This window comes from Corvus brachyrhynchos, unplaced genomic scaffold, assembly GCF_000691975.1.
Source record: "Corvus brachyrhynchos isolate BGI_N302 unplaced genomic scaffold, ASM69197v1 scaffold80, whole genome shotgun sequence".
NCBI classification, from domain to species: Eukaryota; Metazoa; Chordata; class Aves; order Passeriformes; family Corvidae; genus Corvus; species Corvus brachyrhynchos.
The window spans coordinates 3,214,665-3,242,446 of NW_008236769.1; the positions used below are offsets into that span (position 1 = coordinate 3,214,665).

The 27,782-nt window shown below is 35.7% G+C and overlaps 1 protein-coding gene across 1 annotated transcript in view; it reads right to left on the bottom strand.

The window, feature by feature from the left end:
- SLIT2 (slit guidance ligand 2) overlaps positions 1-27,782 on the bottom strand; it is a 262,238-nt gene that overhangs the window by 2,510 nt on the left and 231,946 nt on the right. Inside the window, exons 31-38 of the mRNA XM_008645128.2 lie at positions 26,566-26,592; positions 18,952-19,045; positions 16,930-17,067; positions 16,597-16,837; positions 16,129-16,259; positions 10,635-10,789; positions 4,657-4,945; positions 541-752 (exon numbers count right to left, since the gene is read on the bottom strand). Of these exons, the coding sequence (XP_008643350.1) occupies positions 541-752; positions 4,657-4,945; positions 10,635-10,789; positions 16,129-16,259; positions 16,597-16,837; positions 16,930-17,067; positions 18,952-19,045; positions 26,566-26,592 (1,287 nt within the window). The remainder of the gene's footprint in view (positions 1-540; positions 753-4,656; positions 4,946-10,634; positions 10,790-16,128; positions 16,260-16,596; positions 16,838-16,929; positions 17,068-18,951; positions 19,046-26,565; positions 26,593-27,782) is intronic.

Genomic DNA, 27,782 nt, shown 5'->3' on the forward strand with positions numbered 1-27,782 from the left:
ATCTGGGGTAAGGGGAAGAGAGGGAGAGGGAGAGCTTTGATAGACAAAGGAAAAAGAAAAAGGTAGGGGGAAAAGTCATCCTGTTTTCATCCATCTCACCTGCATAATTCGCTGTGATAAATCAGTTGAAGCTGAGAGGTCAAAAGTAGAGTTTGTGATAAAACTAGGAGCAGAATCATTGGATTTGGCTTCTCAGTTGCAGAAGGTAGAGAAACAATAAATACAGAAAGATACAGCAGGTAAAAGGTAGTAGTTAAATATAGTAAAAATGTGTTTCTGAATAAAGGCAAAAAAAAAAGAAATGTTTTCACGGCAAAACATTTGATGAAAAAATCCTCAAAATGTAAACAAATTCATGGGAAAGGCTTGATTTTTCTCTCATCAAGATAAATTCTTATGGTACAAAAAAAAGCAACAAATGTGTGTGTTGTGGAAAAAAAAAATTGGTCATGTTTTTGGCTGTTCATGTGCTTGGCTGTTCATGTTTTACTAAAAAGGCCTATTTTCTAAGACCACAACAACGTTAATTAATTTTTTTACCTTTATCACAACTGTCCCCCGTGTATCCGCTGCCGCATTCGCAATATGCTTTCCCAAGTCCTGAAAGCCTACATTTGCCATGTTTACACCTGATGGATTGGCAGGGGTTAAACAGCATTTCCTCTTCATCACAGAGGACTCCCCCATGTCCCTGCAGGCATTTACAACTGTATGAAAATGCATTGATCGGCAAGCAGGTACCATGCACACATCTACAGGGGAAACAAGCCCAAGAGAATAAAAATAAATTATTCATCAAAGTTCAGGCCAAGCAACATTAACTACAAATACTTTGGACTGTACTCAGGAGAAATTGCTTTTGTTTCTAATGGACTTTTTCAGTGAGATGCAGTGAAGTGGTTTATAATTGGTATGCAGGTTTACACAAAATAAGCTGCAGTACAGAACTCTCTCTCACCAGAAAATAGCCACTGTAGATGTGTTATGGAAAAATTTTACAAGCCACAGTTACTAAAAACAACATTTCCTGTCTACCTAAATTTTAAGCATGCTTTTGAGAACACAGCAAAATCAAGCCAAAGAAAAAAGAAACTCACCTGAAATTCTGGTTCACGTATCATTTAAAAGGAACTCCATATTGTCACTCATGAAATATGGGGCTCCCAGCACAAAGACAGGTCAGGCCCTTCCTAACAGAAACTATTTTGACTCAAGAAATGGTAGTATCAAGCTGAACATGTGCTTTCCCTTCAAATACATTAGTCTGCATTGCCAACTGCCAGTAGCAGGGTCTTGTATGAGGCAGGTCTGTGCTTCACTGCAAGGCAATAGCACTCACCCAGAATTCATACCAAACCTCACATTAGAGGAGACTGTGCATTATCAAGTCTCACCCAAAGTGATTAAAGTAGCTAATCTCCCAGTTGAGCTTTGATAAACGTTTGTGGCAGGCTCAAACCTTGTTAGACAAAAAAAAAAAGTGAGTTAAGCTGCATCTGCTAAGTTCTGATGTATAGTGGTATGGGAACACACAGCTGGTCTTACTTCTCTTTGAGAGAGAAGTGGTGCTTCCCAAAAGGAGGATGCTTAATTACCTGTTCATAGGTGTAATTCTAGGGGATTTCATCTTCAAAACATCGCCAATGACTCAGAATAAAATTACTTCCCTTTCCTCATTTTTTAGCACAGGGTTGATAACTTCCTTCCAAAAAAGAATGTTATTCTCTTTAAGTGTTGTTTCCATAGAAAAATTTCTATCTACATACAGTTTCCTAGGGAGATCACAGTGAATATTCCTGTGTGTGGAGGAATGCAATCCTGACATACAAGTCACCCTTCCTGATGTTTCTCCTCTCTAATATTTTTCCTCTCTATAGTGTAAGCTTCTTGAGCTCGCAACCTCCTTAGTATGCTATGTATGCCACCTAAATAAATGCAAATCTTTAGATATAAAGATCATATAAAAATCCCATTTGATCTAAAATAAAATCATTTGTTTCAATTTGAAGATAGCAAAAATTCATCTAAAATTGTATGATGTTGTAAAAGAAGAATTCTGTTAAGAACAACATCTCATTTTGAAATTTTTAAGATAACATAGCCAGTTTGGGATTAAAACCTGCAAATATAAAACTAATAGGTTAAGCACTTCCAACTTCTCTATTAGTCTGTATATTGAATCAACTATATTCTCTACAAAAATTAAAAATTGTTCCTGTGGTTGAAGTCTGATATTCCAAGACTGTTATTAAGCATTCAAAATTGAAGGCATAGACAGTATCACAGGGCAGATAGCTTTTGTTTAGTTTTCATTATGTTCAGCATTTGATCTTTTCACCATTTATAAAACATCCACTTTTAGGACATCTGATCTACAAAGTTACTCATGTGGCACTGACATCCTGTCATACTCTATACAGGCTTTAGATATCAAAGCAATCTGTGTCAAGATCAAGTCAAAGTTTTGCTTTGACTTAGAAGATGATTAAATTTTAGCTAATGCCAACTCCCATACTTTTGTTTCCACCTGCTCTTTGAAGCTCTAAATTTCATCTTCAGACTGTACTGAAAGGAACATCAAGCTAAGTGCAAACTCTTGGGCACAGTTTCATCTCATCTAATTTTAGGTACCTGTGTCAGGCACTCAAGTTAGATGTATAATTGCCATAAGCTCCAGACACAGTCATGGAGAGAAATGAGCTTACCCAGCGGGTGATTAGTCAACTTGAGGTCTAATTTATTCTTTTGAAATGGGCTTATTCCTTTACTGACTAGAGAACAAACTTTGGTCACTATATTTTGAATTCAAACGCCTAGATGTAGGTAAAATAAATCTATCTCAAGCCTTTTCATGATGTGCAGGGATCTCCAAAAGATCATCTACATTTTTGAAACAGAGATCACAGTGAGAATTCTGTTGCTCAGATAAAGCAGCATGTCAAACTGTATTAGATGGATAAAACACATCTATTCAATAGACAATTTAGAGATGAATCAAGAAATAAAGATTTAAAATCCACAGGAACTAAAGAACAACAAAGCCCTCCTCCACTCAAAATAATTTTGGTTTGGCTTTCTGTCTTAAAAGCTCACAGCACTGTATACAGCTGAACCAAACCCAGTACTTTTCAAGAGCAAACAAAATATTAATGCTGTGCTCCCTTGCTTTTATCTTTGATCCTGCCTACATCTGATACTGAGAACTTGTAATTTGCTGCAAAAACCACTTAGTTTGGGTGCTAATGTGCACAGTTATAAGAACCTTTGAAGAATCTAGTATTTCAAGGACAGTTGAAAGAAATTCTTTGGCTTTTCTTATAGTAGAACTTGTGGTTACAGTTTGATGTTATTTTTTAATCCTAAAGTATAGAAGTATAAAGTCACACTTGTATTTTTTAACCTGCTGTGACTACCTTTCTTTAAAGTTAAAAAGAGAAAGAGGACAGGGTAAGTAAAAGACCAATAAACAATGAAATGGTATAATGACATCCTTCAAATCCTGACTGCTCTAGCTCTAGGAAAAGTTCAAAACTTAATGGCACTGAAGGAGTCTATAACCCATATAAAGAAAACTGCATTACAAAGCATGCTTACTGCTGTATAAAGATTTAAAGTGTCAGACACTCCACACACTATGTGAAAAGATTATTTAAACATCATTTTATATGGGAGTTGAAAATCATCTTATTAGAATCTCTTAGCCAACTGAGGCCACTGGTCCTTAAAAGTCAAAAATTACATAGGTAAATGCTGCACTGAAAAAGCAGCAGCCAAAAGATCCAAGCAGGCTTACTTTACCAAAAAAAAGAGATATTTGCCAAGCTGTAATGAGTACAGTGGTAATGACAAACAGAATGACATCTTGTTGCCTAAGATCAATAAATACAGAAGAATTTTGAACTTCTGAAGTTTCTGATCTTCTTGTGCTGGGAGTCCATGAACCCAAATTGAATCTGTCTCTACAGCAAATTTAAAAGATCAATACTGTCATATACACAATTATGCCCAACTTCTTCTCTCTCCACACATTTATATACATGAATCTCTCTACAGACATATATAAAATGTCTAAACTAAAATTTTCTGCTCAAATCAAGTAAATAGAATTAACACACTCAGACTTAAACAGAAGTTCACCATAAAGATCGAAATCTATTTTCCTGCTAAAACCTGGGGTACTCTGAAAATATAAAATATTAGATATATCCATTTTGTAATTTTTTAAAACACAGTAGAGAATATTAATAATAATAATAATAATAATAGTATTATCTTCCTCTATACAATTGAAAATAAGCAAATAGGTTTTTTTTTTTCCATTTGCAACTTCTTCAAAATTATTTTTGTGCCAAGGATCATATCCACAGTTGCATCAGTGCATCTCATTACAAAAGAAGCCCATTCAGAAGTATGTAAGAGAACCTCCCAGGCTTTAGGCAGAACTTCAGTGAGATGTGTGAATCTGTTCCTCTAAACTGGGGACTTTTCCTCATTAGGTTTATGGAAAGAATATATACTAAACCTGGATGCTATTTTCACTTTTCCATGCTCAGTTTATGTTGCTTCTTGCAAGTGTGAACTTTTATGAAAAAAATATACATAACAGGAGACTTATATACATATTATACTACTGCTCTTTCTTGAGGAAGGACATACTTATTTCCAAGACATGGGTCGTTAGTTTGTTGATCACAGAGAGGTCCGGTCCATCCTCCTTCGCACTCACAGGAAAAGCCTGACTGGCTGGTAGCATGGCATGTTCCATGCACACAAACTTTCTTATGACAAGGCTCACAACCTGGCAGAATTCCCACTTGCAGTGGCACATTTCTGAAGTCCTGGAGTTCACTGTTGATATATAGATTACGGATGCAGCCATGGAAGCTAGTGCCATTCTGCCCTGGGGACTGGCGTAAAGCTGCTATGTTATTTTTCACAGGCATGCCTAGGAAATTAATAAAAGCAAATAATCAGCGTAATAATCTCACAATTTTCTATACCCTTTTTTAAAATTTTTAAAACACTTCTAAAGGACTGCTTCTTCTTAATTAATTATTCTTAGCTATTCAGACTAGAACCATGAACAAGAATCTAATTTTTGGAAATTTTCCTGGTTCTCAAGCATGTGTGTAAGCCAGCTCCGAACCTGTAAGTCTCTAAGTCACACTTAAGAGATGTATATAAGACTTCATCATACAGGAAGCTCAGAACTGTGAAAAGGTCAGCTCTGCCTGGTTTTGACCTAGTGCTTTTAAGCCCAGGATAGCACATAGTTTCTGAATCCCAGAAAAACAAAAGTTGTTGAAATTTAGCAGCTGATACGTCATTTTTTGTAAGCTAAGATACTCAAATCCAGAAAAATTTAGTAGGACCAGCTCATCAAAATGGGGCTGGCATACACATTTTAAATGTGAAGTTTTGCTATGGAAAATTTCTTGGAAAGGACAGGTTGAGGTTCCAAAACTAAAAATACTTTTGTTTAGCATGTCTCAAAAACAGATTAATGAAATAAAACTGAAAGCCATCCACAGTTTGATATTACAGTCTAAACCAGTCAATAATAACAATAATTCAATATCAAACTACTTATGTGTATAAACTTTTAGGTAATGCAAATGTCCACAATGTTGACCATTTTCAGAGTAATTCCTCTGTTACAGTCTATAATTGTAACAGGTGAAATTACAGCTGTAGGTGTATGTGATGCACTTATCCTGTTATGGCCATTCAAGAATAATTCAGAAGGAACATTACTATTAAACTTTTTCTTGTAAACATGGAAGTTTCTTCTACTCTACCCCCTGGTTTTCTTTTTTCTTTTAACTTATTGCCAACATATTAGCAATCCATAGTAGGTAGTCCTTAAGATGCTATTTTCTAAAAATGAATACACAAATGCCTAAATGAATCCCAAGACTCACGAGTAAAGGAAATCAAAGAGCACTGAGCACATTAAAAAGGATCTGTTCACCTGAAAATAAATATTCTTATTAGCTGCATAGGTTTATTCCTAGACAAAATCAACAATTTTCATTCTGGTACTTAGATAATGACAAGAAAGCAGCAATGTTCTGCATAGTTGCTCCTTAATCATGTAAACTGATACTTCTTATAATTTTCTGTATTACTCTGAACAGTTAAGAGTCATGCAGAAATGCTTTGCAACCTAATGAAGTAGACATGCCTTTCATTTAGAGGTTATTGTAATTTCATTTGTGCTAGGCTTCAGTGATTATAGAAATGAACAATATTGTATTCATATTGTTGAAGAGCCTAATCTTCTTTGATCTTATCAGTTAAGTAAGTGTATTGGGTTTGTGTGGCCAGGCTTTGGGTAGTGGGGGGGCTACAGGGGTGGCTTCTGTGAGAAGCTGCCAGAAGTGTCTCCCATGTCTGAGAGCACCAATGCCAGCTGCCTCTAGGATGGACCCATCAAGTCTGCCAAGGCCAAGCCAGTCAGTGATGGTAGCAATAGCTATGTGATAAGATATCTAAAGAGGAAAAAACCCCAAAAGAGTAATTGCGCAGATGTGACCAGAGAGGAGTGAAAACACTGTCAGAGGAAAAGCTCTGCAGACACTGAGGTCAGAGAAGCAGGAGGGGGAGGAGGTGCTCCAGGCACTGGAGCTGAGATTCCCTTGCAGCCTGTGGTGCAGCCCATTGTGGAGCAGCTGGGCCCTTGAAGCCCATGGATGTTCACAGGGCAGCAGAGATCCACCTGCAGCACATGGAGGAGCCTCATGCCAGAGCAGGTGGATGGATGCTCGAGAGAAGACTGTGACCCCATCGGAAGCCTGCGCTGGAGCAGGCTCCTGGCAGGACCTGCGGAACTGTGGAGAGAGGAGCCCACACTGGAGCAGGTTTTCTTGGGACTTGTGACCCTGTGCGGGACCCACGCTGGAGCAGTTTGTGGAGAACTGTCTCCCATGGGAAGGACCCCACACTAGGAGAGGTGAAGGACTCCTTTCCCTTAGGAGGAAGCAATGGCAGAAAGAATGTGATGAGCTCACCATAACCCATATTCCCCACCTACCTGCATTGCTTACAGGAAGGAGATAGAGAATCGGGGGAGAAGTTGTTAAGCCTGGGAAGGAGGGAAGGGTGGGGGGAAAGTATCTTTAATAAGTGTTTTACCTGTCCTTATCCTACTGTGATTTGGACTGGAAATACATTAAATTAATTTCTTCAAGTTGAGTGTGTTTTGCCACATCAGTAAACGATAGAGGATCTCTCCCTGTCCACATCTCAACTCATGAGCTTTCATTATATTTTCTCTCCCCTGTCCAGTTGTGGAGGGGGATGGTAGAGTGGTTTTGATGGGCACCTGGCACCCAGCCAGGGTCAAATGTTAAAAAAGGCTTTGAAGTATTATATTAAAGGACTCAGACTGCAAACAATCATGAGTTTCCATTTCCTCACACCTACTCACCCACCATATTCTCAAACCAGGGACAGGGCAGAGTCACCAAGGTCCCTTCACCCTGTTGTCTCCCTTGAAAGCCACACCCAGCTAACGTTCATGGAAAAGGCTTGAAGTATCTCAGCAGAATAGATGCACTGAACTTATTCTTTGTAAAAATAAAAGGTGTATAAATCTAAGCACACCAATGCAATGCTGAACTAGATGTTATACTTGAAAGTGTCAGGAAACTTAGGTGTGATTTCTGGGAAACATATAAGCATGTATGTATGATACCAGATAATAGGCGGTATATCACACATCATTCAGAAAAACTTTTGTCTACATTCTCTAATAAGGAAGATGTTTGGAAACACAATGCAAACATATGCACAAGCTTTCAGCCTATACACTTTTGCTTCTTCTAGCAAGCTAACAAATGTCAGAAGGCCAAAGTGTGTAAAACCTGCTTATATTCTTTAGCAATATTTCTTAGATAATTTTTATATAAAGATTCTTTGCCAGTTAGGAAAGAACTGTGATAGAAACAATACAGACAAATATCTCAGATCTATTTTTGGCAAGGTAAGAGTGTAGTTCCCACCCCCTTTTAAGCTTTTGGAGACTGAACCAGACTATGGGTAAACTGCTGTTCAAGGAGGCAAATGGGAAGAACCTCTCTTAAATAACAGTCACACAGTAAAACTATCAAAACAAGTATCTTATTCTAGAAGCTGCCAGAACAGAGCAGGCACAAATGAGAAGCAGCTGATAGTCTACCTCTCTCAGAAATAGGGACATCCATGAAAGAAGGTGCCACTCTCAACTAGTAAAATATGCTCTAATTTCTGAGAGAAGAATGTGAAGTATCAGTGATGTCTGTGACTCCTTTGAAGAATTTTTGAGAAGAAACAGATTGTCCCTTAAGAAATCTTACAAAAGCCATGCACTTTCAATATGTTTTACTGAAATTTGTTACAGAAAGACTGAAAATATGAAGCACGTGTATTTCTGACCACACAAAAGAGCCATATACTTGGAAAGGTAAAAAAACCCCAAAAGGTATAAATTGATTATCTCACTTTTGGTAAAAATAATGTTAAATTATCCCTTTCAAACCAAGCTAAATATTGTGACCCAAGAGTAACATTAAAAAAAAAAAAGAAGTAGGGGGAAGGCAGGAAGAGATGGAACGAGAGGGAATGAGAGCACACACTGTACAAGGGCTTGCTGTCAAGTCTGACTTTCATCCTGCCAACTGAGGTGATGCTTATCAGAAATGCCATTTTAGCAGGAAAGTGGTAAGAGTAAGTGTAAGTTACATGATGATATAGGTGTCAAACTAAGACTTTGGCAAAGATAAAAATACTGCATAAAATCCTAGTGAGAATTTAAGTTCTTAACTGATGGAAATGTGTGATAAATTCTCTAAAAAAATCTAGATATAGTTGGATAAGAAAAAAATTATTGAATCTCAAAAAGATGGGTAGTATAAAGATACAAGAGTGAAAATTACCATCTTGAGAATTTTAAAAAAATCATAAATACATAAATTAGATAAAGAAGAGGAAAGCTTGAGAGCTGAACATCAACCTATTTGGTTCTTTTATTTTATTATCATGTTCTTCTATGACTGGTTTTCATGTTTTTTTGAATCAACATTTTCTATGCAGCAGAAAATTGTCTGTTTGGAGCCCAAATGTGAAGAATTATAATAGAATAAATGCGGGACCTCCCTAAAGAGCATGCACTAGAATGCAAATGACTGCTGCTCTTAGGTATCAAACCACTCAAGGAAAAGATTATTTCCAAAAGTTATTCTTCCGATACTTGAAGATGACGATGCAGATTGGTATGGTTCTCCCAGTGGAGGCACAGATCTGCAGGGTGAAGAAGCAAGGAAGAGAACCATATGTCACAAATCAACATCGCCGTGTTAAGAATGTGCCCAGAATAAATGTTTACAGTTGGCAGGCTGGCCTCATTTCATCAAAAGGTGCTTAGAACAGACAGGAGGATTATTGTTCTGCACTAAGCTCAGATTTCAAGTAGTACAACTGGCCTCAGCAGTCATTAGACAAACTAATGTTGACAATACATGTAAGCAAGCACACAGTGTCTTATCAGAGTCTAGGACCCCTTCTTGCAAATGTGGCGTAGGACACTGAACAACAGAAGTGATACACAGGAAAAAATGCAATGTGCTTCTACAGGGCAATCCTCATTTGAAGGCATCAGTACCTCACACAAATGGACTACTGATAGCATAATTTTTTGCAAGGAGGCAAGATGCTTAAGTCTAAAAAGTTATTCTCAGGCATAAAAGAATTAGGCAAAATGAAAAAGAAAGTATTCTTTTTATAGAAAGATCAGAAGGAGACTCCTTACATGCCTCTTGTAGGAGTATAAGGTTAAACTCAGAACACGAAAATTTGTAGAATTTAAGCAGTATTTAAAAACCATGCTGAATCTCTGATCACAAAGAACTTTGACTTGCTACCATGTGAGGAGGCACAAAGTGTGGGCTGAATTTTCTTTTACCTAGATTGCACAGGCCATCAGAAATCCAACAGGAACTGCTAGTTAAAACAATGTGTTTGAACTCAGAGTTCTACAGAGTAAATTGCATCAAATGATCAGAATTTTTCAAATACTTTAGCTGCACAATTTAAATGAACAATTAAAAAAAAAATTATTTTTTCTCAAAAGAAACAAAAACCAGGCCCTGACAAATACAGTGAGGTAACTGTCCAGTTGGTTCCCTTACCTAGTGTCCTAACTCCTATCAGCCCTAAGCAATAAGATCTCCGGACATAAATTATACTTCGTGACATTATACACTGCTTTCATTTCCTGCAGATACCAGTACAGGGAAATAGAAATGTAAACCGAGCAAAACAGAATGCTACCATTCTACACTTTCTAAATATGCATTACTAAATCTTCATGCAGTTAAACAATGTTAAGCACACTTCTTCAGTATAATAAAAGATTAAATAACAGTAGAAAATGACAAGATTTTATAGTCATAAAAAATAAACACAATTATGAAAAAGCAACAGGTTCAGTTTGAGGACAATATTTCTTAAAATTGAAACTACTTACATTAACTGACGAAGTTTCATTGTAAGGTGTTATGTCAATGAATGAGTCTCTTACCATGTGTTTCTTAAAGCATGCTACCAGAGTAAATTGTCCATAATATCTCTAGTAAGAAGCAGTAAGATCCTCTTACCTCCCACATACAGCGGAGAATCAAAATTCAGAGTGGATTGCTTGGACAAATTGGTAATTATCTTGGGACTTCCTCCATCAATAGATAAAGATAGAATCTGATCCATAGCTAGTAGCTCCACAATGTGGAAATTGCCATCATTAATTGTTTCCACACTGCAAAATAAACATTAATATTAAACAGGTTGATGGTCTGGTTAGAACAGTTTTTTATCTTCTTCCCCTTTAAGAGTCAATACAGTTTCAGAACAGAACTTCTAGGAGTGCATTCTCCTGAACATTACATTTGAGGCAAAGACATGCATGTATGCTTAAAAGCCAACACAATGTAACATCCCTTCTTCTGCACTAATGATGACAGGGCTGGAATGCTTTTTCTATGAAGACAGGCTGAGGGAGCTGCGGTTGTTTGTTCAGCCTGAGAAGAGAAGGCTCCGGGGAGACCTTAACAGCAGCTTTTCAATATTGAAAGGGGGCTTATAAGAAAGATGGGGAGAGATTTTTTACCAGGGCCTATGGTAACAGGACACAGGCTGTTTTAAACCGAGAGAGGGTAGATATAGATCAGATAGACTCTACTAAGTAAAAGAAGTGACATAAAGAAAAATTTCTTTAATATGAGGGTGGGTTAACATGAAACAGAGAATTTGTGGACCTGTTATTGGAAATGCTCAGGATCAGGTTGGATGGGGCTTTGTACAACTTAATCTAGTGGAAGTTGTCCCTGCCCATAACAAAGAAAGTGGAACTAGGTGATTGTTAAAGGTCCCTTCAACCTTAACCATTATGTGATTCTAATGTTACTTCAAGATCATATGTGCATGCAAGTCTGCGTGTATCCTACATTTTGCAGAGTATTGGGTTTACATATCTTGCTTGCAAGTATGAAGGCCTGAGTCAACTCCAGTGATACATAAATCTACTATTTCATGGAATATGGAACTGCATCTAACTTTAGTCCTGCCAGACAAAATCACATCATTGGTGCAGACAGATCCACTGACACTTGCAATAAAGTTGTTATCTTTACTGGGCATGGTTATTTGTGTTCAGCTTCTGGCTAGTACAGCGAGTATGAATATTGTATTCTTTTTCTTTTTCTCGTCTACATACACCATTTCCTTCTGCTTACTAACAAGATATGAACTCACTAGCAGGAAAATGCCCGAAGGTTGTCAAGGTGAAAATGCTTGTTTCAAGCACGGGTGCTTACCCTGCATAAGGACAAGCCTACTCACGTTACTAGGCACAAGAAATGGCTGCGGGTGCTTATCAGCCTCAATATCTACGTAGCAAGTGCTTAAGTGCAGGAACTACTCTGCACTTGAACACAGTTTAAGTACATCAGAGAAAGAAGAATATCATTACTCAATTCTGGGACTGAATATATCATTGTACTTGCATAATTTGTAGTCCATTTTCCACTGGAGAAATAGAGCTGAATATATGCATGGAAGGTGTGAGCTGTAGTCCAGAGACCAGACATTAAAAGCATTCCCATGAAAGCCTTTATTTGTTTCAGGGCACCACCAAATAAGTGAACTTAAGCCATTGAAAAAAGTTATTTAAATGAACCAATTGTATGATAGCCTGAAATGGACTGAACAGTCACACAGTCAATCAGCTCCTCTCATTGAGAAAGCAGGATAGCTGAAAGGGATTAGGTTCCTAAATCTCAAGGCAAAAATCAAGCAAATTACCTTAAAACATCCTTTGTGATGTTTTAATTAACCTAACTGCTTTTGTCCTGGAACAGATCAGCAGCACACATGGTCATTCACAGCTGTGACACATTAAATACCTTCTTAGCCATTTATTACCAACTCTGTGAACAGCCTCTGCTCAACTGTGGATCAAAGATCTGGATGGTAGCATGCATGCTTTACATAAACCCAGCTCTATGTGAGAGTGCAAACACATGACAGAGCAAACACTAGCACAATAAACACTTTGTGGGAGCTGGCAGGAGGGGGACTACCAGTTTCCATGAGTGGAAAGGAAATGGTCAGGGCTCATCATTGCTAAAGAGCAAGATTTTTTCAAGGTACCAAGAGGTTTGTTTGCTCTGATCAAGCAATATAAAAGATGCCATGATTAAGTTACTTAACACATTTCAATGAATCCAGGCAAAAAAAAAAGTGCTAAAAAATCAAAGTGCATATAACTTCTTGACTTCAGGAAGCAGGAAACCCTAATATAATGTTCTTGTTTCAAGGAAACTTATTTTACAACTTCTCAACCTTTCACCCAACAGTATTTAAAAGAATAAGAGCAACACAGAAAATACATTTTTAGAGCAAGAGGTCATACCAGGGATATACAAACCATAATGTGTAAGGGGAATGTGTCTCTGATAAGATTATTAAAAGCCTCTGTTTTAAACTGTTTTACATGGTAAAAATTTACTGCACAAAGAGGAGCCCTCCTAGGTAAGGGTGGTTTAAATTGAAGGGAAAATAAACTCAAGGCATATCTGCGATATTTCCTGCCAATGCACTGACATTACTTCTAGCCCATTTCCCATTGGAGATATAAGAGTTGAATGCATAGATCATAATGAAAAGCTGTAAGAGGAACTGATTTAAGGCTTCTGATACTCCGTAGAAGAATAACGATCTGGGAAGAAATACTCCCATATTTCCAATAAATATATGATGAAAACCAGTTTACAAAATGAAAAGGGGTTTTTTGTTTGTGTAAAAAACAGTTAACATTAAAAATGGATGCCTAGACAGAATAAAACACAAGTGAATCAAATTTTTCCAAATAACCATCTCCAATGAATGAATATTAATTATTGGTCTTGGCATCATCTCATCTTGTTTTACAGATTGACTGATGAATGCTTTTGGGATGATGGCTCTTTCAGCAGTCAGTTCCCATGAACTGGGAGGGAGGAAGGAAACAAAAGGGAGGGACTGAAGGAAGGACTGGAAACATTCCAGGAGACAGCTTTAATAGGCAACAAAGGTACAGAAAGACAATGAATGGATAAAAAGAAGGTAAAGACCTTAAAAAGGGCAGAAAATACCACAAAGATCCTAGGAGGGTAAAACCGTAAGAACTGGAAATGATGACGAGATTAGAGTAAAAGATCCTGTGCTACAACATACTGCTTTCTAGAACCTGAAATAGAGATTGAACAGTATGCCATTTGTAGAGCTATCACTAGATGCACATATATACCTATATACAAATGTGGAGATGCATATATGGCTTCCAAAATGGAATCATGAAATCACAGAATCTTTTAGGCTGGAAAAGACCTCTAAGATCATCAAGTCCAACAACAAAACCAGCACTGCTAAGTCCACCAAACAGTGTCCCTAAGCACCACATCTACACTTTTAAATACCTGCATGAATGGTGAGTACACCACTTCCCTGGGCAGCCTGTTCCAATGCTCGACAACCCTTTACATGATGAAATTTTTCTTAATATCCAATCTAAGTCTCTCCTGGTCCAACTTGAGGCCTTTTCCTCTTGTCCTATTGCTTGTTACTTGTGAGAAGAGTCTCACCTGGCTAAAATCCTCTTTCAGACAGTTGTAGAAAGAGATGAGGTATGCCATCAGCTTTTCCTCAACAGCAGGAGACTTCACTACAGTTGGACTATTACATGAAAGTTTTCAAATATCTCAGTAACTCACCATCACACTTATTTGAAATTAAATGGAGGTTAATAACAGTAACAACAGTAATAGAAACAAAAATAATAACACTAAAAGTGTGTATCTGCTTCACTAAACAGTGTCACTCTGTAACACGTCACTACATTTTCCATCCCTTTCTTCACTACACTTGCATTCTTCATATGCCACACAATTCAAAAGAGACAATCAACTATGTAGGTGAGATGCTTTTTATTATTTTGTAACAGTAACCTAAATGGGACTTTGTTAATGGGTCACTTTGTTATTAAGTCCTTACATGTTTATGTTTTTTTTTTTCCTGTGTGAGTACTGTTTTTCAATCCTTCTCTAGAAAACTATAATGGACAAGTGTGAATTACCAGTATTTATTATATTTCAATAATGCCAGAGAAAGCATTAAATTTGTGAGAAGGAAATATATGTTTTGAATGGGAAGAAGTATTCTGGATAGATTAAACAAATGGGAGCCAAAATAACTTGGAACTACATATGACCCTCATTCGTATTGCTTCTTATTCTCAGACAGATGTACCTATTGAAATAAAAATCAACAAAAATAATTAAACTCCTGAAAAAACAATCTAAACTTTTTGTTTAGCCCTAACCAAGATAGAAAATAAAAATAATACTATTTTCAATTGTAGAAACTTGGAAAAGTGAAAATCTATACAATTGAAATACATACACTATTTCTACATGTTAAACCATTTCATGAAGTCGTAAGGAAACCTTATGAAATACAAATCACATAAAAAAAAAGGACTCTTAAAGACGCTTATTGGGTATGTTTTTTCTAAACAGCTTTATATTGTGTTTTATAGACTTTTTTCCCCCCTGTGGAATGCTTTTAGTAATCTACTAAAATGATAGTTCCCTAGGTGCTACTACCTAACAGAGTTTAACACTGTTTCACTGCTATATATATTTAAGCTTTTGATTTTGTACTGCCATAGGAGTACAGTCATTTATAAAAATCATTTGTTTTCAGTGAGATGTCCCTAATAGAATGCAGAACAGTGTCATTGCTACAAACTCTATAAAGCAAATATACACTATATATAATTTTATAACACAAAACAGAACAAAAAGTAGATTCAAAGAAAACTGATTTAATACTTCCCCTTTACTTCTGAAAGTAGTTTTAGCACCAACAGGGCAGTCAAGGCCAGGAAGTGATGCCTGTTGTCTTTCTGCTCACTCTTGCAATGACTGTCTGCAAATTTTTGTGAAGTTATATAATACCTCCCAAAAAATTCAGGTTGTAATTTTTCAGAGAACCAGAGAAATTTGATTTTAAAAAACCCTCAAAAATTATTCTCCAGAAGCAGCTGTGGATTCTCTCTCTTAAATACTTAGGAAGCAAAAGCCATTTCTTTTTCAAAGGTAGTGCCTTTTTTCAGAATCAAGTTTTTAGCTTTCTCTTCACTTGCCAGAGGAAAATCCCACATTATATGACTGTCTAACAGAGAAGAGAAGCTTCTATTTAATTTCTGCTTATACAGTACAGTTTTACATTTTATTCAGCACACTAGGAAATTATTTGGCAGTTACAACAAAGAAAAAACTCCAATGCCACTTGTGAGCTTTACACAAATGCATAAATATTCTTCTGAAAGCTAACTCTTATTCTGTTTTATTGCATCAAATAATATATTTATCTGACATATCTGCATTAGAGTTATTTACCAAGCCAAATCACATCTTTTGGCAAGAGGTTTTAAGTGTCTGACAATACATTCATTTGCATATATTTCTTTTAACCATCTATTAAAAAATGTGACACTGATATAAGGAATGAATATAGGTTTTGTTTCAGTCACAAATGTGTTTCACCCAGGTTCACCTGTAAATAGCAGAGGCTGGATATGATCCTGTGTCATAGCTGACCCTCACTCTACCCCGGTACAGTTCCACTGCTATATGATCTTTATCACCTTTGTACAGCAGGATCCCACTGTCTTCATCTGTGGCAATCTAGTTAAAAGATAGAAATATTTAGAAACAACTAAAATTAAGTATTTAATAAAAATGAGATATTAAGTGAATCTCTGAATTTACTGCCATAGTCTGTTACTTCATAATAAAATTCTGTTTTGAAGGGCAACCTGACAAAACTCTTTCTATTCCTATCAATAAGCCCACCTTCTCCCATATGAATATAGTTATTGCATTAACTCTTCTAGAGTTTTTAGCTCAAACTGTGAAAAGCTCTTTAAGTGACCCAATGACAACTTTGGGTCATTTTCCATATCATGAAAAGTCATTTATTCTCATTTCCAGAAAAGAGAATCTACAACACAAGCAAACTTACCTGTAGAGTGATATTGGTCTGGGGGCGTATCTTAGCTGAAGGGATTTGCAGATAGGATTCTTTGTTGATGAAGTTTATACTAATCAACTTTTCACATTTCTCACCCTGGTAGCCTGATAAACACTGACAAATTGGTTCACTTTCTTTTATGATACACTGGGCTCCATTTTGACATTCATAATTATCACAAGGGCTGGTGCGAGGTAGAACCATTGGTGGTGAAAATTCACAAAACAAGCCACTAAATGAAAACAGAAAACAATCATTATTTCCAAGAAAAAGCAGCTTTGACAGAAGACATACCTGTTTGTACTACCTTCAGATCTTTCTCACCTGTATCCTTCTGGACAAATGCATGTATATCCATTAACTGCGTCAGTGCACTGCGCTCCATTTTTGCATTTGTTGTCTTGGCAGTCATCAAAGTCAATATCACAATGCTCACCTACATATCCAGGTGTGCAATCACATCTGTAAAACAGGAAAGAAAATCAGATAGCACAGTGCCCTTTAATGATCCAGTGTGATTATGACCAAGTTAAGGAACTACTGTACTGTTTAAAAATCAAGGAAAAAAAGGCATTACTGTTACTTCGTGTGTAAAGACTATATAGCTTAATCATATTATTAGATGGGGAATCTACATATGTAATGAATAGAGGTTTGCTAGTTAAAATGTTTACACACCTGCTATTATATTGAAGAATTGTGTGTAAATCTAGAGAGCCCTCATAAATAATTTTGACAGTTTTTAGAATTTATGAGCAATGCAGAATATTGCAAGATGTTGTTCGTGGCTGCAAACACTAAATATAATCAATATTCTTAACTAGTGAAACTGAGGCAAATAGTCCAAGTCTTGTACTGATGGTTATTTTCTTTGTCAACTGAACAGCTATGAACGGACCAGTGGTCCATTTATACAGTTTAAAGGTTATGCATAATTTTTTCCCTTACAGTTCCACCAGTCTGATTTACTGCAATAGCTCCATGGTTGGTGAACTAACAGAAATCTCAAAACACATCATCTGCCGCCCCTGAACCCCCACTGAACTAGAAACAGCTCATCCTCAAGAGAGTATGTAATGGTTTTTGTTTATTTGTTTGGGTTTTTTCCATGTGAAACTCTCATTGCTAATGCTAGTGACTTTTCTTTGGGGATTTCTCATATGTAAGGCTGAGTGAATGCCCAGAACTCTGTGAAAAATTAATGGAAAAGATTACAAATCCATGCATCCAACATGATATTCTTTTTAATTAAGATGTCTTTAATTGATTTCATGAGATCTTGTGATTCCCTCCTTGATGTTATTTCTTTCAGTATCCAAAATTTTCTCTAAGCTGGCAAGTGTGATTTTAAATAGCCGTGTAACTTTAAATTTAGTACTTCAATCAAGTATGTCTCATTTTTATTCAACAACATGCATGAACAAGAAAAGGGAAAAAGAATATAAAGCATGCTATTAAAAGTCTGACTGAGATACATTCTTGAAGTATACTGCATGTGATGTTTTCTGATTTATAAGCTCAGAAAGTAACATGAAAGGTTAATGAACTGGACAGTAAAGTATAAGACACTAAACTAGGTTTATTGAAGTGACATGAAAAAACAAACATAATGCACTACAACATAACCCAAACCATTTTTCTATTTTCCAGTTGAAAACTATCAACTTAATTTCACATACAATTGAATATTTAATATATTTTTCCCATATTTTAAATAAAATGTCATTTCATAACTAGTGGAAATGATAATAATTAATCTGATTTTAGCACAAAAGCATGCTATGTATAAAACAGGTACTTGTGAGAACAATTTAAAGCTGCAGGTTTCCTGTATTTATTAACCTAAAGCCTATAAAACAACTTTAAATTGTGCATACTAATTAATCATGATAAGGATATGGCATAATTAAAGATTAGCTTTCCTGGGGAGGGAATTCTTTACTTTATACCTTTCAGCATGCCTTCCTAATAATCTCTTTCACAATTACTTCTCTAAAAGCAATATAATTATTTCACTTCAATTAAATGCAATTATTTTCCTACTGCCCAGAGTCCTAAAAGGGTTTTGCACAAACCATCATAAAGACTACCCTGTGTTTCCATTTAAAATCTGATTGGAATTAGAACTGTTAAAGATCAGTAAAATTCAGTAAAACATACTTAAGATAATAATGCAGCTTTACATGAAAATAATGGCTTGTTATGCCATAATGCTTACTAATAATCAAAATTAATACTTTGAGAATAGAATTGACTTCCACTTAAAAAGAAGGAAAGGAATATAGGCAGGATAGAAAAATACAAATTTCGATTCAGTTGGACTCTGAAACAGTATTTCAGACTTACTTGTATCCTTTGGGTGTCAAGATACACTTTGAATCATGCTGGCAAGGATTCAGGTTTTGGGCACAGAAATCTAATTTCTCCTCACAGAGTTCACCTGAAATATAATGTATGTTGTCAATTCAGTGAAAATATCACAGTGACCTGAAAATAGCAATGAACAGAATTTTAAAAGCAATGGCTACAAATTCCTTTGCTAACACTGAAACATGCATACTTCTTTACATAGTAATAAATACGTTTAGAATAAATACTAATAAATAAACAGTAATACAGAAATAATAAAAATAAATAAGAATATACCTGGTAACTCCTTTATAAACAATATCAAGCTCAACATCAATCATCTATCCATGGATATAAATGTTAATTTTGTAATTTTTAAAAATTTACAATATTTATCCACCTCTGCTATATAGCAACACTAGTGATTGAGTCTTCTCACTAGAAAAAAAAGCCATCAATATGTTTTTCTCTTATTTCTAAGCACATTATGCACAGATTTGCCCTATCACTATAAGCAATCTATTACCTGAAAAAAACCTGTTAATATCACTGCATGTCAATACAATTCCAAATATCCAAAAATGAACACTTGTTTTCTACTTTTCCTTAAATATGACTCTCCATTTTTTGCATTTGTTAATGTACCATAATTATCTATCATCTGTGAAGAGAAAAGAAATAATCTATGTAAAATATCTACCCTTCCCTACTGATAGAGGCAGTGGCTCTAATTTCCAAAATGGGGTTATAATCTAAATAGTATTTTAATATGGTTAAAAATTATTTTATTTGCAACTTTATGAAAAGGAAACACATGTTTATAAACAGATCAACAATATCTTGTTCCCTGACTAACTCACCAGATGATACCACGAATAGTGCACTCGCTAAGCTTGTAACCACTGGTTTGTAAGGTAGAGACACTTATTCCAGCATCCACATGAAGAATATATGTAAAATGAACAGGTATAAACCCTGTGCCTGCTGAATTCAGGGACTGACAGATCCGTCAGACTCTAAAACTACAGAGGGAGTAGGATTGTCCCTTGTCCTCCATCCAGTAATAAAACATGAGCTGGCAAGTAAAGTAGAACTGTACATTAAAATGACAAAGAAAAGAGCAGAAGAAAGGATTGAATGATCAGACAATCAGTGCTCAAGCTGAACTTGCCTTCAAAGAGGCAATTATTTGGTATCCCTCAGTTTTACTGAGCTGAGCATGGCAGTGGCTTGCAGTGGAGTGGACAAATAAACAAAAACATCAAAAGCGCTGAGGAATAGTCTATATTAAAGCAAGGATAGAGAAAAAGGCAAAATTGAATCAGGAGAAAAGATGGTTATGCCAGTAAAAACAGAACTGAAGCATATATACTAAGCGCAACAAGACATGGGACCTCTGCACCTTCAAAAATGAGAGGACAAGCCAAAAAACAGCTAGACAAGTATTTTGCAGCCATTAAAAAGGTACAGCGTGGTTCTACACAAAGATTTTTTTTTTAAAGATAAATAAGTAAGTAAATAAATACCACATTCTCAATTTGCAGGTAGTGCATTTTCTCTACAAACCAAATAAAGGTTTGAGTTAACATAAGAAAATGGCGCTCATGCACAGGCCACTTAACAGCCTCAGGAAAACTGTCAGCAACAACGTGACTTACTCATTATATGTAGGAAACTGAATGGAGATCAAATGCAGGCCACTGAAGACGACTAATACAAAGGATTATAATTCTATCCTCAAAGTCTCTTTGAGCTCTCAATAGAATTATTAGTCTGGAAATGTGCAACTGTTATGACTAGGTCAGTGCACAAAGAATCCTGAAATACCAGGGATTCTTTGCATCCCACGCTATATTAAACAAAACCCAGATCTCTTTCTCTTTTCAAAGGGCTTTGTTCAAACAAATACATATATAAGAGGTCTTCAGTGCTATTCTTCACATAGCATTTAGTCAATTTGCAGAACTTGTAATAGCTAAAATCTGTTTAAAGACCAGCAGTGTTTAAGAGTGAGATGCAAGTATGGGAACAGAGAATTCTGATTTTAAGGATCATGGGAGTAGAATAAGCAAAAAGTGACTGTTGTTTTAACCTAGTTTGTGCACATTCCCATAGTTTAGAAATGTATGTATGTGCCTACATATATGTGGATATATATGCACATTTATACACACCTTCACAAATATCTTATTATGGCAAATATTGTATATTAAATTGTATACAGAACTGAAAAAATATATGACAGTCCAACTACAAATAATTAAAATGTGGTTGTATAGTACTAACAAAAATTGGGACAAAAACACTTCTAAATATTCCCAAGATTATTAACTAACAGCATATCAGAGTTTCTGAAAGTGATACACTGAGCCTCTCTCCCAAGCAGGGCTGGAGCTTGCTGTCTCTTACATTTTCACAGCAACAGTTCAGTGAAAAGAAAACCAGAATACCTAGAAAAAGGCAATTTAGGAGTGGCATAGTAGGAGCAAGCACTCTTACCATTGCTGTCAAATTTATTGAACTGATTTTGCTATAGGATATTAATTGGGCCATGGCTTAGATTATCATTGGCACAGACTTCGGACATACCTTGTGGGGAAAATAGCTTTACTGAACAGTGTCTAAGCCTGTCCATTTTTGTATATCCTCCCCCAGGTATTTATAAAATACAGGATTTCTTAGAGTACACCGCATTTCAGTATTCATAGGTTGATGGCCCTAATATCTTCAGAACTATACTGAAAGCTGAATCACCTCATGTGGGGTGCTCAGGGGCACTTGACATCTCCTTATTTCCCACTCTTAGCTGTGAATCCTACATAATGATTGGATTTAAGTTTTAAACAGGTTTACAGTTTTGAAAAAATTCCCACTTCAAATCATAAAATCAATGCTACACTACCAGGCGTACTGCAGCCAAACAGCTTGCAAACATCATCAAACATCACCAGGCATTTTTGAGATTATGGTCAGACTTTGATCTGAGTACTCTGTAGAAAAACACTTAGAAGCAGGACTTTTGTGCTTTGACAGCAGGAAAGTAAGGAAACTTTCCCCTTGCATTTGTAAATTGTATGCATGGTGAATCACATCCCTGGAGTTTTAGTTAAACAGTCCATAGCAAATAGGAAACAGGATTCAAGGAAAAGGATATGGTAAACATGGTGGCCATATAGCAAAAGACTCATGTAAAAAATCCTATGATCATAAAAGCTAGCTTTACTTATAGTACAACCTTCAGTCATTAAAAAACCCCGTAGCGTTAATGACAGACTTGAGCACAGGATCAGTAAAAAGAAAAACAAGAAAAATTCAAGATGGAATCCAAATATGTACAACAGATACTCTATTTCTGAATGAAGATATAAATACCAGAAGAAAAAGCCAAAATAATCCATATGCAAGGTCTTCTACAGCTAATAGATGGTATTAATAATTGTTAATAACTGCTAATAGGTCTATACTTCAAATGGAGCATTCTCATGGCCAAAATAAAGCTGAAAAACTTAATAGAAAAGGTAAGTAAATTATGGGATATGGAATCTGAAGCACTGAAGAGTATAGTTTCCTGCTAAAGAAACCCCTCCTTCAGCATACTGAATAATCATTGTGTTATTCAGAATTTAAATGAGACAAGGTGAAAGGGAGTAGTTAATTTTGTTGAAATGAAAATATAGCGATGAAAGTGAAACACTCATTGAAGAAAATACCAGATTTACCAAGTTAGGCTCCTTGGCTTTACTGGAAGGAAATCTTAGAGACTTTCCTGATTCAGGACACATAATACAATGTTTAAAGAGCATACTGCAAAATAATCAAAAAAGGTTGTGAGAAAGAAGTCTCAATTCAAGGAAGCTTGACACCAATATTTGAGGACATTCTTTTATTCATCTAATAATATTTTAACTGAGGCTTCTGTAAGAGCTTGGCTAAGTAATTACGTTTTTGAAAGATGGGAACATTTCTGTGTGTAGGAAAATAAGGAACAGACTAGTTTGTTTAAAAGTAAGTAGCGGATAAAGTGTCAAAAAACCTGTGAAAAGTTTCCAAAGTTTAATTAGAACCAGCAATAACTCTTTTCATAAGACATCTTGCTAATTCATCTAGGGAGTCTGGATTCTGGTATAGAGTAGCATTGAAACCAGTGGAACTCTGTGTGGCACAAATGAACACGGCCCTCCAAGCTCCAGACAAATATTTACTGAGATTTTGCATAGAGTATGATGCAGACTTAAACAGCCAGAAAACATTATTAAATACTGATGTATGCTGATGATACTTGATATAGCTATCCAAGGCTATTTATGTTTGCTAGATTCACAGGTCAGTTTGTGTTTCCCCTGAGTGTGTTAATTCACTCTTATGACTTGATAAGATTATAAATCACGAAAACTTAATCACAGAATACCAGGTTGATCCCTCAAGGATCATCTCTTGGCAAAAGCAGAACAGACAAGATGGCCCCGCACCCTGTCCAGCTGATCCTAAAAGTGACTAATGTTGGGGAATCCACCACTTCCCTGGGAAGGTTATTCCAATGGCTCAGTGTTCTCATTGTAGAAAGGTTTTCTCTTTTTAAATCTAATTGGCATCTCCCCAGGAGTAACTTGTACCCATTACCCCACCCCTTTTCCACATGACTCCTTGTGAAAAAGGGAGTCTCCATTTTCCTTGCAGCCACCCTTTCAAATACTGGAACAGGGTGATAAGCTTGCCCCAAGCCTTCTTTTCTCAAGGCTGAACAGACCCTTAACTCTAGATTTTCCAATACATAGACATGCAGTACAACAAATAATGAGTAACAAGGCAATGACGTGAAAGAGGATTTACATCTTTGTTATTTTGAATAATTGGGCAATAAATTTAAAATAAAGCAATGTCAGCCACTACATTTCTGAATGAAGAGCATAGCTCTAACAAAAATGGACATAGGCTTCTGAATATAATAGCACATTGCTAATTACAGGCAAGGTTTTGAAGAAACAAGTTTAAAATCACCCTTAAATTATTAGCAAGGCTGAGTTTGCTATTTGAACAAAAACTAGACAATGAGAAAGCAACAGTAGTCAGTTTTAATTATCAAAACTCAGGTTTTTCCTAGAAGAATTATTTCCTCTTCCAAAGTCAAAATACCAAATACCTACCACAGACTAGAATAGAAGGATTTTATATGTGTGCTTATATATTCATTCCAGCTTCTGAGCTTAGTTATGATATACTGTGAGTCAACTTCTGTAGTGTTTATATTTTATCAATTAGGTATCACTATCTGACTCTGTGACTGGATGTCTCTGTTTGATGTTGCGACTCAAATAGCCAATAGAGCACATAAGGGGTTGGAAAATGTCAGTGCCATTTAACAAACCATATACAGAAAATTGCTGCATTTTTATTAAGCCTTGAGTTCAATGTACAGTACACAACATAAATTATTTCAGGTCTTAAACTCATTATTCAGAAAATACAAATAAAAGTATCTACTATATGAGGGACAAAATTACTTAGAATTAACAAAAGTTTGCAGTCACAGTAGGATGCATTTTATAATCATAAATCTAAATATATTTTTGGAATTTAATTTCAGAGTCAAATTGCTGGATTGTTCCTATCTTTCACCATCTCGTAAGTCTTTCTAGCTAACCCCTGTGCTTGTGGATCTCAGTGTCAGACGGGGCTTATTTAGTTTAACATTTCTATTTGTTTTACATTTGCTGCTTGATAACAGCAAAGAAATAGTAACTTTTAGGCAAGTAAGCTTTAAGACAATTAAGGTATACAGAAGGGTGGATCGTAGACCAGAATGAGTAATGGCAGTGATTAAACCAGTAGCAGGTAGCTTAGGTGCCACAAATATCATGTATAATTCCCCTTTATGCAAATGCAGTAAAATTACTTTACTACTTGAGCTTTTAATATAGAACAGTCATTTAAAGTATATTAAACTAGATGAAATAGAAAATTTTATGAGTGATAAAAAGCAAGAGTAACAAATGTATCTATTTATTCTAAGAATATGTAACACATGCACTTCTTACAAGGATGGGGATTATGATTTAATTTGATGAAATTATTAAACTTTTTATCAAGTTTGATGTCACATGATTTTCATTTGATTACTTGCATGCTTAAATTTCAGGAAGGTACTTATTTGATTAGCAAGTGAATTCAAAGTAGTAAAGCAGCTCCTTTATTGCAGTGGCAGGAAGGTTGTCTCTAAGGCTTGCCTAAACTGAGATAATTGCTTGAAATGATCCCTTTTTTTTTCTTAATACTGTCAAAATTCAAAAGATGTCTTTCATGATAAAACTGACTGATCCTCTAAGCAACTTATAAACTATCAGTAACTTTCATGTTCAGCTGGCAAGCTAATATAAATATGTATCACATGCACATCTGCTTAATTTTGGAGCTGAACTTAGTTCACGTCCCCTGGATGTTTGATAATTTGTTTGTGAGGACTTTGTTCTTTCTATAATCAGTAATTTTAATATGTTACAGTTCACACTTGTGTAATAAACAAGAAAAACAGCAGGCTATTTTTGCTGTCCACATGAGTAGTAATAAAATGCAAATACAGCAACATGTCTAAATGGAAGACAGTTTAAGCATGGAAAACCTATGGTTGGAATAATTTTCTGGAAATACCTTATACTCTGCTTCAGTTACAGAGAAAATTTACATTGAGTTTATGTTGTAGTAATTATTCATCAGAGGTCTAAATTAATCAACATAGATGATATAATTGCGGTCTTGCTCAACATGTTACTTCATGGATAATGAACGTATTTTCATTACTATATATAATCTATTATATTGCTTTAAAAACTGAAAATATATTTATCAAATTAATGGCAAATACACCACAAAATTATTAATTTGCTTTTAAAACTAAATATGCAACTTTGTACTGTCACTAACTATGCTAGGTCTCAGATTGTATATATGATTGGATTGCAGAGAAGATGGTTTACGTCTGTTAGTGTGATAGGTGCTAAGCAGAAACTTAAAAAAAATTAAAAATTAAACACCCAAAGTCAGTGTCATAAATCTCTTCAATATTACCTTTCTTTTACCACAGCCCCAGATTAATATGGTTATTTCAATTTTTTAAGATATTTACAGCAAATAAAAAGCCACAGAAATTATGAGCAAGAAGATTGCCATTTGATACTCCAGCATGTTTTCTAGTAACACAATCTATTGAAAAAATTAAAGCAAAACAGTGCTAAGTGCTATAACACAGAGAATACATTGGCACAGAACCAAGGGATGGCTTTAAGGTGAGGCGAATAAGGATTTCAGAACATAATAATTTAAGCTTTTTTTAGTCCTGTATCAGTGTCTGCACAAGTTTTTAATACATCTGAAAAAAAGACAATGAATGCAGTATTAAATTACTCCTGCACAGCAATCTGCATCTTCAACAACATTCTTTGGACATGTATTCACAGCAACAGCCAAGCGCCTAATTTGAGGATTTGCAGTGAGCTTTCTAAATTATATCTATATACGATTTATTTGGTCATTTGTAATAACTGAAATCCATGCACCTTTAAGAAAAGGAAAGTGAGAAACCAAGGTAAGTGAAAATAGGCTTAAAAGACAACTGACCTTTTTCCACTTCATTCAGATTAGCAGCTTGCAGTGACAAAGACAGAAGAGACAAGAGACTTTTTACATTGTAATACGACAGCATAGCACATTAAGCTAATGCACAACTATAGCAGCAGAGAGGTTGATACAGCAAATGAAGCAAGCTTCAAAGTCTCACCTCCAGCAGAACAAAACAAACAGAAAGGTAAGAAGTACATGCCACCAGCGGCGTAAGAGAGGTTCTACTTCTGGATCAGTTAGTTCTGTGGTCTAATGACTGACGACAATGAGCAAGAGAAATGATTATCTGTAATCTATAGAATGTACATAAAATGACCTGAAGTTTACTAGACTGAGGTTAAAATAAAGGACATGGTAATGTTAAGAGAATAGCAAGATTAAAGAGTGCAGGACATAGTGAGGTATTTTGAATGTTTTATTTCTCCAGGCTTCATGAGACACCTGAATGTCTGTTGATTCCATTTGCTTACTGTTGTTTCACAGATACAGTCTTAAGAAAGCTCATATTATAGTGCAAATACCATTCGTTGTCTTTCCACCTGTAACTGTGGTGGTTGCTGTAAAACTTAACTGAGGCAGAGAAAAATGGATTCCTGATTCTTAAGCAACAGCACAATAAGCTTTTTAATTGCTTGTTTTTAAATCAACACAATATAGTTGAGAAGTGTTGGTTTTCAAGGAATTGTTAGAAAAGTCAAAAAGAGACAGTTTTACACTGGAACATTCTTTGCAGTTCATTTTGGATTCTAACAAGCCCTCATAAAAATAAGACTTTATAGAAGAATGATTTACATTTCATACCAGCAGGTTTCAGCTGACTTCTTCCTTACACGATGCTGCTGAAATGTAAAGCGTATTTGCAGATAACCATTCACCCAGAAAAATATTCTGGGCTGGTGCAATTCCATGTTGAGTTCATATACGCTGTGACATCTTGAACAAAGATGATTCGGGGTATTGCCAACAGAATTAAAAGAGGAAAGGACAAGGCTACAGTAGTATTTTCCTAGTATTATATACTGTGCCACTTACGGCTCAGGGACTTTCTATGCTAGAGATCAACACCTGCGAATCTAAAAATCTTTGTATATATTGAATATATAGCCTGTTTTCTTGATTGTTAACAGACTTTTGGCCAGCTAGTACATGAATTCATTTAGTGAAAAATACCTTTCTTAAAAAAAACAAACATTAGAAATATCCATATCTGATTT